At 32.4% G+C, this 13,640-nt stretch overlaps 1 protein-coding gene across 2 annotated transcripts in view; it reads right to left on the bottom strand.

The window, feature by feature from the left end:
• Nucleotides 1-13,640, bottom strand: part of POT1 (protection of telomeres 1) — a 79,055-nt gene that overhangs the window by 46,746 nt on the left and 18,669 nt on the right. For both annotated transcript variants that reach the window (XM_030857683.3, XM_030857684.3), the window contains 2 exons: nucleotides 13,121-13,168; nucleotides 11,047-11,161 (listed from right to left, as the gene is read on the bottom strand). In XM_030857683.3, coding sequence (XP_030713543.1) covers nucleotides 11,047-11,161; nucleotides 13,121-13,168 — 163 coding nt within the window. The remainder of the gene's footprint in view (nucleotides 1-11,046; nucleotides 11,162-13,120; nucleotides 13,169-13,640) is intronic.

Raw genomic sequence — 13,640 nt, 5'->3', positions numbered from 1 at the left:
CAGATAAACAAATTAAGCAAGAGAAGCAGAGTAAGTTGTCTATGGTAAAACAACTAAAAATTTCTCTTAAGCTTATGTTGTAGAGTGTTGTTGTTTTTAAACCAATCAGTACTTCATCAACAGTTTTCCACTTGTATAAAATTTTATTATTGAAATACTAAAGTAAAAGCCATGAAGGCAAATCACTGAACTAAGGCAATACTATATGCTACAATCTTACTTGTTTACAAGGATACTTGCTATACAATACACACATAACAGCACTCTCTTTATTATGCTGGTGTGAGGTTAACATAATTTCCACTCATGTTTTTATAATGTTGAAAAAGATCATGGGAGGCAGGAAAGAGAAGCGTAAATATTATGATAGATGTAAGTTCTAATATATAGATATATATACATGCACACACAGATGCGATAGGTAGACAGATATATTTATGAGTTCATAAATGTTATTCTGAAATTACACCTGAGGGAGTTTTCCTCTTATGTTTTACTCTATGCATTGAGCAACCATAGGTCATAGATGGTACACCTAGGTGTAAGAATTTCAACTAAGACTAGCAATGGTCTTTATCTTCACAGAGTTTGTGTTTAAAATAAGGGAGACAAAACAGTAAGATTAATTTTTAAAATAACTATAAAAGTATATTGATATTCATCAATAAAAAGGAATAAACTATTGATACATGCTATAACATGGAACCTCAAAATCATTATGCTAAGTGAAAGAAACCAGAAGCAAAGTGAGCCTATCTATATGAAGTGTCCAGAAAGGTACAGAGATAGAAAGCAAGTTAACGGTTGCCTAGGACTGGGGATGGCAATGAGGACTGACTGCAAACAGAATGGAGATCTTTTTGTATGGTGTTGTTTGCTCATGGCCATAAAAATGAAATTCACTCTTCGTGGTTGAATCAGTTACCATCAATCACACAAATGTCAGCATATGAAGTCTTGCTGATATCTTTTGTTAACTATGATCTCCTCATCCATTTGGTTTGACATTAAAAATTGTATCTTTTTAAATCATCATTTTAATTGTAACTTGGGAGCAAATATAAACACATGTGCTGTACCGTCTGAATCCTTCTTAAAATGTGACAAAAACCATAACCATGAATGAGATCAGAGGTCAGCAAACTATGGCCTGTGGGCCAGCTGACTTCTGTAAAATCAAGTTTTATTGCTACACATTCATTTCCACATTGTCTGTGGCTGTTTTCATGCTATAAGGCACAACTGAGTAGTTGTGACAGAGACTACCTGTCATGCAAAGCCTAAATTTTACACTATCCAGTGCCTTAAGGAAAAATCCAACTCTTAAACTAGATTAATGGTGGACATACAAAAAGGATACTGGAAATAAAGGACTAATAGCATAATACTCTGAAATAGGAAAAGAAACTAAAGTACACTACAATGTCTTTATTTAATACTTAGTCTTTCAAGAACTCAATTTTTCAAAGTAATGGTACTAGTATGTAAACAGTCCAGCATCAAATGCAGTAATATTTACACGACCAATTTAAGAAATTTCAAGATGAACTTAGTATAGAAGATAAAAGATCATGATATTCAAAGCAACTCAACAATATTTCTGATAAGAAAAACGGCCTACAAGAAAAAAAATACTCAAAAAGACTGTCAATTCCACTCTTAGGTATATACCTAAGAGAAATGAAAACATGATGTCCACACAAAAACATATATATGAATGTACATAGCAGCATTATTTGAAAGAACCTAAATGTCCATCAAGTGACAGATGGATAAATAAAATGTGGTCCATCCATGCAATGGGATACTTTTCAGTAACAAAGAGAAATGAAGTACTGATACATACCACAACATGGATGAACCTTGAGAGCATGCTAAGTGAAAGAAATGAGTCACAAACTATCAGATATTATGATTCCATTAATATGAATAGTCTAGAATAAGCAATCTATAGACAGAAAGTAGATCAATCGTTGCCTAGGGCTGGGAGGAATACGGGGAATTTGGGAGCTAAGAGATGCAGAGTTTCTTCCGGAGGACATGAAAATGTTCTACAATTGACTGTGGTGGTAGATGCACAACCCCATGAATATACTAAAGCTACTGAACTGTATCCTTTAAATGAGTAAATTAGATGTGAATTAAATCTCAGTAAAGCTGTTTTTAAAAAAAGGGACTATCAGTATCTGGTTAAACAGCTGCTTTAAGGCACTAAATACATGTTTAAGTGCCATGTAATTTATAGATATTATTTATCTTGCTTGTTCATACTTTTCTTTCGGCTCTTAGGTACTACTAAAACTACTCTAACCTATTCTTAATCACAACCAAACTCTCCTCAAATTTCAAAGAGGAAGTTACTAGTACAGCTACCAATTAGATTATTATCCTAGGAATATTCCCCAACTAAGCCACCTGATATTTGTTTTGCTGATTCTAAGACTCATAAAATTGGGCTTCAAGCTTCACATTGATGAGCAACAGCCAGGAATGCCCACAAAGAAGTGGCATTCCTGAACAGTGTATGATACTGCGAGCTGGTAACTGGCAAAATATGTGATTTGTTTAAAAGCCTTTTGGAACAGGAGAAAGCATGACCAGTGCCACTTCCAAGTTTCCACGTCTATAAAATAGAGGCGATGCAACACCACACTTAGGGTATTTTGTAAAGCAGAAACGATAATCATATGAAAGACATCATAGAATTTAGTAAATAAGAGCTGCAATGTTATTATTTAGATGGCCATGCCCCTGAAGAATGCAGGCAATACAAATTTTACAGAACAAAAGGGTCAACCTCTGTGGTTCACAAACAGAGGTATTATAATACCTCTAAACTCTTTTTATTCTTAATTTTGTATTAAAAAATTTCACTAGCTGGAGATGGGAGTGAAATTAGTCTCTCAGTGGAAAGAGAGAGTCTTCTTCATGACTTTAGAGCCTTATGTGGTTTAAAAGTAGCAACAGGTTCAATTATTCAAAGATCAAATCTATTGTGGAAATAGGACAATTAATAATATATTCAGCAGAACTTCAATATACTGGACTAGATATAGCAATGCTTAGCATTTATATGCATTCGAGCTTTCAAACAATTTCACAATAAATATATAAACATGAACTTACTATAACATAATTTTATTTAAGTCTACTACACTTCAGCTTCATTTAAAGGAAAATTTAAAAGCTATATAAGTATCTCAAATATACAGCATATTCTACTTCCAAAAGAAAACTGACACTTGTAGAAATAAAAATACTATGATTAATGTATAAATAAGGAGAATAATTTAAAGTGATAATAATAAAAGTTCAAATGAGAGGCAAACTACTTTAACTTCTAACATATTCCTTTATAAGCTAAAACTCATTATACTTCTTCATTAAAATCCAAGCACTAGGACAAGTAACTAGTTCCTCTAGTGAATTAAATGTTATTTTATGAATTTTATATTCATTCTATTAAGTACTGATAAATTATTAATAATACGTACGTTTAACATTTATCTTACAAAATGCACTAGGGATATATTACACACACACACACACACACACACCCTTTAAGAACCTGACACCATTTATTCTACCTGTAGGGAAAAAAAAATCACAACTTATGGTAGAGTTTCATATAAATCCTAATCTGATTTCAAATATTTTTAAATCCTGATACCAGTATGTATATGGCAAATGCACCCAATATATTTCTGTAAGGCTTAAAAGTATATTAAAATTATGAATGAAGAAACAAAAAGACTGAGATTAACAAGCAAACTATATTATTACACAGTAAATCAGAATTGAGGATAAAGAATCCTACCAACCCAAACATCCTCAAATATTCATGTAGAGATTGTAGCAAATACTCTGCCTAATGATCAAAAATTGGGCAACATCTAAATAGCCCTCCTTGTTTTTGAGGAGACCTATTGCAGGTCACATATTGGGAGAAGAAAATTCACCTCAGGCTCTCTGTTAGGTGTTGCTCCACGGATCCTTATATAGCGGTATAAAAATTATACATGATTTAAACATGACATTATTTAATAAATGATTTTGAAACAAGGCAGTTACCAACAAAAAGTGAGATCACTGCACACTACATAAAAAACAAAATTCCAGGCAATACATGCAGTTTTAAAAAATATATAATAATAATTTTAAGGAAATATAGGGTAATAGTTTTCAGATCTTCTAATAGGTAAGCCTTTCCAAACAAACAAATTATGACTCCACAAGCATTTTAAAGATTTAAATTTCAAAAACTGCCAGCACAAAACTAAAATGCTGCGAAAAGCATCTGTAACATAATGACAAAAAAGAGATTATCATTTATATATAAGAAGCTGCCAGAAACCACTGCAAAAGGACGAACAAACAAACTGAAAAATAAGGAAGAGAATATACTTGGATTTTCTTAATTGATGATATGTAAAGTTGGGAGGGAAATTAATACACTGAAGTAGAAGAAAATCCTAACAATGCAAATGGAAATCAAAGTAACTTGTAACTCGAAAGTAATTTTTGTGAACCTGAATATTACCAGAATCCATTTGACCTGAGAAGTAATGTAACAAAGCATTCCACTGATAGCCACTTGAGATATATTTGTAATAATTCTGAACACATAATCTTTCAAAGACAAATTGCCAACTACACGACAGCTATAGCATATAAATAAAGCTGACTGCATATATAACCAATACAATCTGAACAAGCCAGTTTTACCACATATGGAAACCATAAAACATAGAATTAAAAAAAAAATTCTTCAAGAATATAAACAAAATGTACACCACAAAAGTATCATAGGTCCTTAATAACGATCCCTAAAAAAAGACTGCTACAAGAGCATAAAATTATGCATCAATATATTGCTGACATTCTATTGCTTAAAATTATATTTAAGTCAACTGCTACAGCACTAGTTCACATTTTCATTATAAATCTGACAACTTTTGTTGCTATTTTCAAACTCTGGAATGTTGGCCTCTTCTTCCTCATCTATCAAAATCCAATTTACCCTTTAAAGTTCAGCTAAAATGCTACATCTCTTAGAAGCTTTTCCCCTGTTAGCATTAATCTCTCCATTCCCACTCGGAAAGCACTTTGCTTATTCCTTTAGTCACAGCATAAGACTGTGCCTTCTATTAGCTAGCTGATTACATTTGGGTCTCCCTCACTTGTAAACTCTCTGAGAGTTATTTTATCTATGGACAACAACCTATGAGTCTATAGAAAACAACTAAGTACAGTACAGTGCTACACAAGGCTAGCAAACACATTTTTTAATTTAATGAATAAAAGAATATAAAACGAGTTTCAAGAAAAAATGGGAAAACAGTACTGATTTTATGATTCATGAAAATAATTCAAATTAAAAAACTCATGAAAAATAAGGGTAACATCCTAAATAAACAGGCTAATAATTTTTAGAGGAAAAGGTCATGAGAGACAGATTCTTAGGATATGGACAGGAAGCCAAATAGAAGCCTCAAGCTTCATCAAAGAAGTCATTCTTGAATATAAGAAAGCAAGCCACACAAAGGTTCAGTGACAGGGGAAGAAAGATCTTTCTTCACCTTCTTTCTCCAAGTGGAAACCTACTTCCTACTGGCACGGACAGAATAGCTGGAAAACAGTGCTGAAGAGAGGCTTAGCTCACCTTTCCAAATCCTTAAAGAGATAAGTGATGACTAGCTGTGCCCTGGATGCCCTCCATTCCTGAAAGCAAGATAGCCAAGCACTTGAAGATTCTTACCTCACTCAACTAGATATTATCATTTTTTAGCCCTTGGGAAATGGAAAACTCTGTGCCTGCCCACAACCTGCATCTTGTATAAAAGGTAAACCCATCATTCAACTTTAAAACACACATTCAAAAAGCATGGTACATTTTACAACGAAGATTCTGCTTTACATAGTCAACAATAAAATGGACAAGTAGAGTTTTACAAATTGGGGAAAGACTAAAACCAAAGTGAAACCATGAATAATTATAATCATTGATTTATAATGGTTATCTGCTTAACTACAGACTTTAATTTCTTGAGGGTGGAAACAATCACATAAATCTTTGAATGTCTCATGTCTATAAAATATAACACCTGGCACACAGAAAGTTCTCAATAAATGTTTGTTGAATAAATGAACAAATGAGCAAACTGAAAAGCAAAACTGTGCATTCATTTATTTTGTTTTAAATGCCATACATTAAGCCAAAATGTATGTTGTAGTTTTGACATTAACTGAATAGTCAAATAAGTGAGTATGAACATACCACAGATCAGGATTTTGCAATCTGAGGCTCAGAGGCAGCAGGGAATGAACTTTGATATTGTATATTTAAGTGTTTAAGCATGCATGTGAATTTTTCTAGGACAGGCTCTATAACTGTCATCACATTTTCATAAAGGTGTAGGACTACAAAAGGGTTAAAAATTCTAAAGATGCGTTATCAATTTTAAAAAATAAAAAATATAAGTAAATATTACATACAATTTTATGTTGTACTAGAAGTTTTAATCTCCCTTTGATGAATCAGAAAGGCTCCTGGATCTTATGGAGTACCAATGAGTCATTAATCATTCAGTAATTAATAAATTCTTTTTCAACCATGTTACTGTGGAATATGTGGGAGTTAATTATTATACTTGAAGAAATTAAAAGACACTAACTACATAATCATTAATAGGCAACCAATATTACTCAGGCAAAACAAAAATATTCAAACGATTATGCTACATAACATTAATGCATAAATGGCAAGTCATTCTCATAAGTGAAAATAGTATTTTTACAGAGCCAAAATTAGCAATCCAGAGTTAGCTGGAATGTTTAACAGAACAGGAAAAGAAAAAATCCTAGGGCTCTATATCCTATCACTCTATCCTAAGAACTAAAAGTAAGTGAAACAGATAGGAGCTCTTAGAAATCCAATGTTTTGGATACAATTTTAGTAATTTGATTATAATGCTCAGTAAGTAGCTAAAACAGGTGTCCTTTTTCTAAGAAACTGAATAGCATAAGTCTGCTTGTAGAAACACTGTAACATCCAAAACTGTTCAGTTTAACCAAGCTGCTTTTCTAATATTGAGAATTTTTGATGGGAGGAGGTGTGAAAATAGTTTAGCAACATAGAGCATTCCTGAGGAAAGCTAGGGAGCCACAGGTGATGTGCCACATTATGTGGCATGAAAAGGCTGAGACCTCTAGGGTCTCAAAGTTGGACAGAGAAGAAAATAAAAAAAGAAGTGAACAGTAAAAACTGATGCTATGAATACTCTGACTATTCTCTCCCTTCCTCTGGACTCAAATATTAGGAAGAATAAGCACAAACAGTGTTCTCTCTACTCTTCGCATTTGCTCAGAGTGAGCAGGCATTATGATATTAACCAAGCAAGCAGGACCACATACTATTAACAAGTCTGGATGGATATATTTTATGGCCTGCCTCTACTTACCTTATTTAGCAAGAACAGACAATAAGAACAGAGTAAAGGTGTCTCAAGTTTCAAACAAAAAATTAAGATACTCCTTAAAATCTGAGACAAAGCTAAAATTAAACTCCTTTATACATGTTATCTAAGAAAAATGCCCAATGTGATCTGTGCAGGGCAAAACACTGCACACGTAGCTCTACCTACCCAGCTCTTCAAAGCAAAAGTAACGGTGCGAGAGAAGCAGAAGTAACTGCTTTCAGAGAAGTAACTGCTTTCAGAGAAGATAACTGCTATAAAATCTCAAAATCCCAAGAATGTGGTAATAACCTTGTCTTCCTATATGAAAGAGGCCACATTATGTACCCCTGCTGAGTCATGATCAAAATCAATTTTGATGATACGATGATCTTTTAATATATGCTGTTTCCATAATCCTTGAGAAATTCTCAGTTTTCATGATGAATCTTATCACAGATGAATAAGAATGTGAGCATCGATAGTCCTTTTAAAAACAGGACTGACAGACTTCTGTAAGAATAAAAGCTACAACTCCTCGAAGACTGAAGATAAAGCTTGGGAAATAAAGCATTTGCTACAGAAATAAGATAGCAGTATGCTACAGGTCATGTATAATCATTATTACAGAGGATGAGAGGAAAGTCAAGAAAAATTTTAGTCAAGAAGGATGCTAAATTGCGCCAAATTGCTTCTACTGCATTGAATTTAATATTTATAAAATGAATTTTAATGAAAAATTCTAGCTAATGATATATAAGAGAATCAACTTTTTTCCATCTATCTAAATTTGAGTTGCATAAAGGTAATTTTCCTACACATAACTATTATGTACATCAAGATGTAATATTTAGGTTGTGGCCCTGTATTTGTGAAATAATGTTGCTTTATATAGTACAAAAAAGGCTCAGCTGTGGATTACTCCTGTACATTTATTTTAGTACTTCTCAGTGGTAATACTAATGAAGTTGATTCTTTCCTGAACACGAAAATCAGTGCTATTTGTCTGACTCTCCTGCAGCATGTTGAAGGATAAATTCTATCAACAGAAAAAAATGTAAGTGTAACTAAAATTATAAGACAGATAGTTTTAAAATGTTACCATCTTGGTAGTAGTAAAGATATCTTGCTGTATCTTCAGACAAATTTTAGAGTTTTAATGAATATATTCAGAAAAAATTGATGACATTCATTTTAATTTAGTATCTCAGAAGAAACAGAGAAACACATTATCTTTAAAATGAAAGTTGGCTTATTACTACTCATGAATGTTTTTATTAAAGGACTGGATCTAACTATAAATATACCTAAGAGATACAGGATACATAGAATATATAATAAATACTACAGTTTCCCAATGCTTTCATTATATACACGATTTAATAACATTGTCAGAAGAAAATGATTATGCTATCTAATAACAAACTAAAATTGAGTCATCATAGCTGTTTTAAAAACAGCTATAATTTTATTCTGTAATACTTTCATTTCATGATATTTTTGAAAATAATGTATTTGCTGATTAATTTACTAAAAACTTTCAATGATAAGCATTTGAACCATACCAAGTGCAAAAAGTTTTAAAATTATATCTTCTACTAAGTTAGATGAACATTATTACCAGTATTGTAGCTTATTCCTAAATTTGGCAGGCCTATTAAAGCAAGCCAGATAACACTGGCAACTGGAAGAAGACTGCAGTGATTACACTCTACAGGGAATTCACAGAATGGGCAATGTAAAATTCAGGGGAAAAAAATTCGATGATGAGAAGAAACTACTAAGGTGAAAGTATGCATATGTATGTTGAATGGCATGATGGGGTGTGGAAAGCAGACTGCAAAAGAGTAAAGTTGAATGAAAATATTTGAGAAATTCAAACAATATTTCTCTGCTTCAACCTTAACGTTTGATTCTTCCCCTCCTACTGAAACAACAGAAATCAGGGTTTTCAATAAAACATCCTTTTGCGGTCTTCAGACTTAGCTACCACCTATTTCAAACTTCTCATCTCTAGATTCAACAGTCTTCACACAGCCACTTGCACATAAACTAAGTCTTTACACATTATCAAAATATTCTGTCAACTATACTCCAACAAAAGTTAAAAATAAATAAATAAAAAAACTGAAGCAAATATGGTAAAATCTGCCCAGTAAATATAATATAGGGGTCATTTAATTATTTTCTGTATGTTTGATATATTTCATAATGTAAAAAAAATCAAATAATGCTCAAAATAAAATTTTAAAACACACTAAAAAAAAATGCTGACCACATGAAAATGAGACTTTTCCCCCCCATCCACCCCACCAAAGAGTAAACTTAGAGCTCATGCCACAATAAAATTTGCATATGTATAATTTAATAAATTAAATCTTTTAAAAATATTAACTCACTGAGAACATCTTTGTGTTCCCAGCATGAGCCACAGCAGCTGGCAGGCATACAGTCGATAAAGACAATATTTCATCAACACCACCACTGTTTCACATTTTTAACATCTTTACAATATGGTTATATCTTACAATTGACAGTGAAGCATAGCTTTTCTTAATGATACATAAAATAATGATGCCTCTTACAAATGTTGCTGTTTCAAATTAGACTAAACAGAGCAATAAATGTTAAATTTCGTTGAACTAAATTAAACCAAGGTGAAAGTGCCTGTCTGTTAACTACATTAACTCTCAGAAAGCTGAAATCCACGTTTTTTTGATTCATTCTTTTACATGTTAGTCTGTTTAAAAGCTTACATTTTTATATAGAATAGGTTATATCTCCTTAATTATCTTTAAAAACAACCCAAGTACTATGCCTTTTGACTGGGATGTTTAATCCTTTTACATTTAAAGTAACTACTGATAGGGAAGAACTTACTCTTGCCATTTTGTTCTTTTCTGTCTGTCTTGTAGCTCTTTTGTCCCTTGTTTTCTCTCTTATGGTCTTCCTTTGTGTTTCACTTATTTTTTTTGTCGTGACCTACTCTGATTCCTTTCTCATTTTCTTTTGCGTATCTTCCATAAGTATTTTCTTTTTGGTTACCACAAAATTTACATAAAACACCTTACAGTTATAACTATCTTAAACTGATAAAAAATAAATTTCTATCATATACAAAAGCTCTACACTTTTAGTCTCCTCCCCCAACACATACTTTATGTTACCTAGTCACAATTTACATCTTTTTATGTTGTAACCACTAACACATGTTTACAGGTAGCTCTTTTTTATACATTTGTCTTTTAACTTCTATGCAAGAATTAAAATGATTTACATAACAGCATTACATATTCTGTACGTGTCTATATATTTACCTTTTCTAGCTTATTCTATACTTTCATAGGCTATTTTATACTTTCATATGCTGTCATGTTGCTGCTTAGCATTCTTTTCTTCATTTATTCTCTACAACTTATAGACTATACTTATTTTATAAGTAAAAATGGCCAAAAAATTTGCATCAGTATTGTTTGACAATTATAAATCACAATTAAGTTTCTAAGACTTAGAGTACTGAAGGAGCTGTGTTCCTGAACCAATAAAACAGTTCCAGTCCATTAAAATCTTGACCAATTTTAATAATACCTACCCGTTCCTTTGCTCAGATATGGAGGCTTAAAGAACTTCACAACACCATAGACATTGACAATCATGCCACTCTTAAGTTGATTCAGGGGTGTATATACATAATGTGTGGCTGGAACCTAAAGAAAGACAGTGAATATAAGTATTAAGATTTTAGAATCATGTTATGATCAAATTTGTAAGTTAGCAAACTGATCTGCATTTTTTCCTTCTAAGTGTCTAAAAAGAGACTGTAGCCTGAAAAAAGGAGAAATGCACAGCTTATAAAGGTTGCTATATAAACCATCTAGTTTTTCATATAAATAACTGATTATAAATGGTGTAATTTGTACACAGCTCTAAAAAATGCAGTTTAAGAGACTTTTGTTCTGGTTTTTAACCTTAACTAATATCACTTCAAAACTTGTGGCATATATTTATTTTTTTTCCTATACTGCTATGAAGATTTTAATAAGGCCTAAATAAAGCCAGATTTTGATTATAAATGATATAAAGACATTAAACATGGTAATAAAAGAAAAAAATTTTTCTGAAATAACTATACAGAAGTTTGGAAAGAAAAGGGGAAGTGATTTCACAAGAACGTCTGATGTTAGTCAAACAATCCTGAAAGGGGTTCAGACATCTGGCCCCATCACCCACCCACTTCACTCCCAGCTGGAAATAAGGTTACCTATCACACTAAGAGTTAAAATTTTAAAAATCAAATCAAAATGAATTGTTTTTTTCAAGGAAGCTGATCCCTCAGGTCAAACACAAGGGCAGGGCTTGCTTAGAAATCTCATCAAACCATGATATTAAAAAAAAGTAATGAAAGAAAAACAATGGTCAGCATATGGGACAGAATAGAGACAATAGGTACTCAGCTGACAAACTAACTGGATCCAATATATTATCTTAACAAATATCTCCCTAATGTGGAGATGAATGGGAAGGCCAGCACAGCTCAATGACCCTAACCATTATGGTTTTCCAAGTAATGTACTTGTTAATTCACAACCAGCAATCAACATCTTGATTGTAATTTGGCTCTCAATGTAAATAAGCCGGTATGTGTGTGCAGAGCAGCTACGTTATATTCTAATAGTTCAGAATACCTGAGCTTCCTGAAAAACCATTTTTGCCAAGTTCAGAGGCTCTCTCATTTACTTCTGCCTTACCACAAGTGCATGGATGTATCAAATATTTGAAGCTGACCTATCTATAACAATTTTGAAAAACACTAATATCAGAGTTAATTCATATTTTTTAAAAAGTACATCAATACTTTTATTGGTTACAGTTACCCTAAATAACAAATTTAAGTTATACAATTATGGTAGTATTCAGAATTTAAAACCTGTATCCCGTAGTCACTGTCAACTAGAAGCAAAGTCCTTGAACTCTGTCCAATAGAAACTAAAGGTAGAACATAAAATTTATTTTAAGGAGCCCATGGGTCGCAACTAAGGAGCCCATGTGGCACAACTAAGGAACCCGCCTGTGCAACTAAGGAGCCCATTTGCCATAACTAAACTTTATCAACATATTACCTTCTTTCCAGTTTCACTCAGCTACAAGTAGCTCACCTTTAAAAATGGGAACCTTCCCATTGCTATGAGATGACAAAATTTTATAAAATATTTAAAATATGATTTAAAAGAAAAAGCAAAATATATCAGAAGTATAATAAAATTCTTTACTTAAAATTACATAATTTGTCAAATCACAATTCAGCACATAACAATCTGTTTAAATATAAGCTGATGAAAAGCAAAAGAAATGAATTTGCCTAAGATTTAAAAGGAGTAAAAATCCCAGTGTCTTCACACAATAAAACATCTTTTCCATTTTAATTTTCTTGTGTACGTAACTTCTGCAAAATATCAGCAAATATTCCAGACAACAGATGAACCAGGTATTAATTACCAGGGAAATATATAACTCAAATGTAATATCATTATATATCAAAAAAGTAGAGATTATGTTTTCCCACTGTATTGATACTATTTCAAAATCAGTCTATAAAGTGGGTCAAATACATATATGTATGTGTGTGTGGGGTGTACATTTCTAAATTAAAATTAATACCATCTTACCAAAGACATTGATTCTGTAGAAAAATCTCTTACGGATTTAACATAAACCTGAAAAAAAAAGAGAGGACTTATTTGTATACAAACATGTCCAATGTGATTACAGACCTTTAATTGTAGTAAAACTACACACTTTATAATATTCCAGTTCACAGAATGGCATAAAGTTATAGCTTACAAATTAAGAGTCGCAGGTACAAAGTTGTCTAAGCTAAGCTTCAGTTTAATTCACCAATTTTAATATCACAGAACCACACCTGGCCCATAAAATGCCCTGTTCAGACAAAAAAATAAAACAAAACAGGCAGATGTTGGTCTGCAGGCACATAGCTTGACCCAACTCTACTTCTCCACCTGACAGCCTTGACCAAACAGGCAGTCTCCAAAAGTGTATGTGTGTTTGTGTGGGGAGGGGGCGGGGGGTGGTGAAGTGAGACGGAGAGGATGAAGACCTTCATAAAGAATGAAATAGGAGGAAATCAGTTTTACCTAAAAAGGGGCACCTGATCAATTTAAGATAAAA

Source organism: Globicephala melas, chromosome 9 (genome assembly GCF_963455315.2).
Source record: "Globicephala melas chromosome 9, mGloMel1.2, whole genome shotgun sequence".
NCBI lineage: Eukaryota > Metazoa > Chordata > Mammalia > Artiodactyla > Delphinidae > Globicephala > Globicephala melas.
This window is presented reverse-complemented; position numbering and strand designations above follow the sequence as displayed.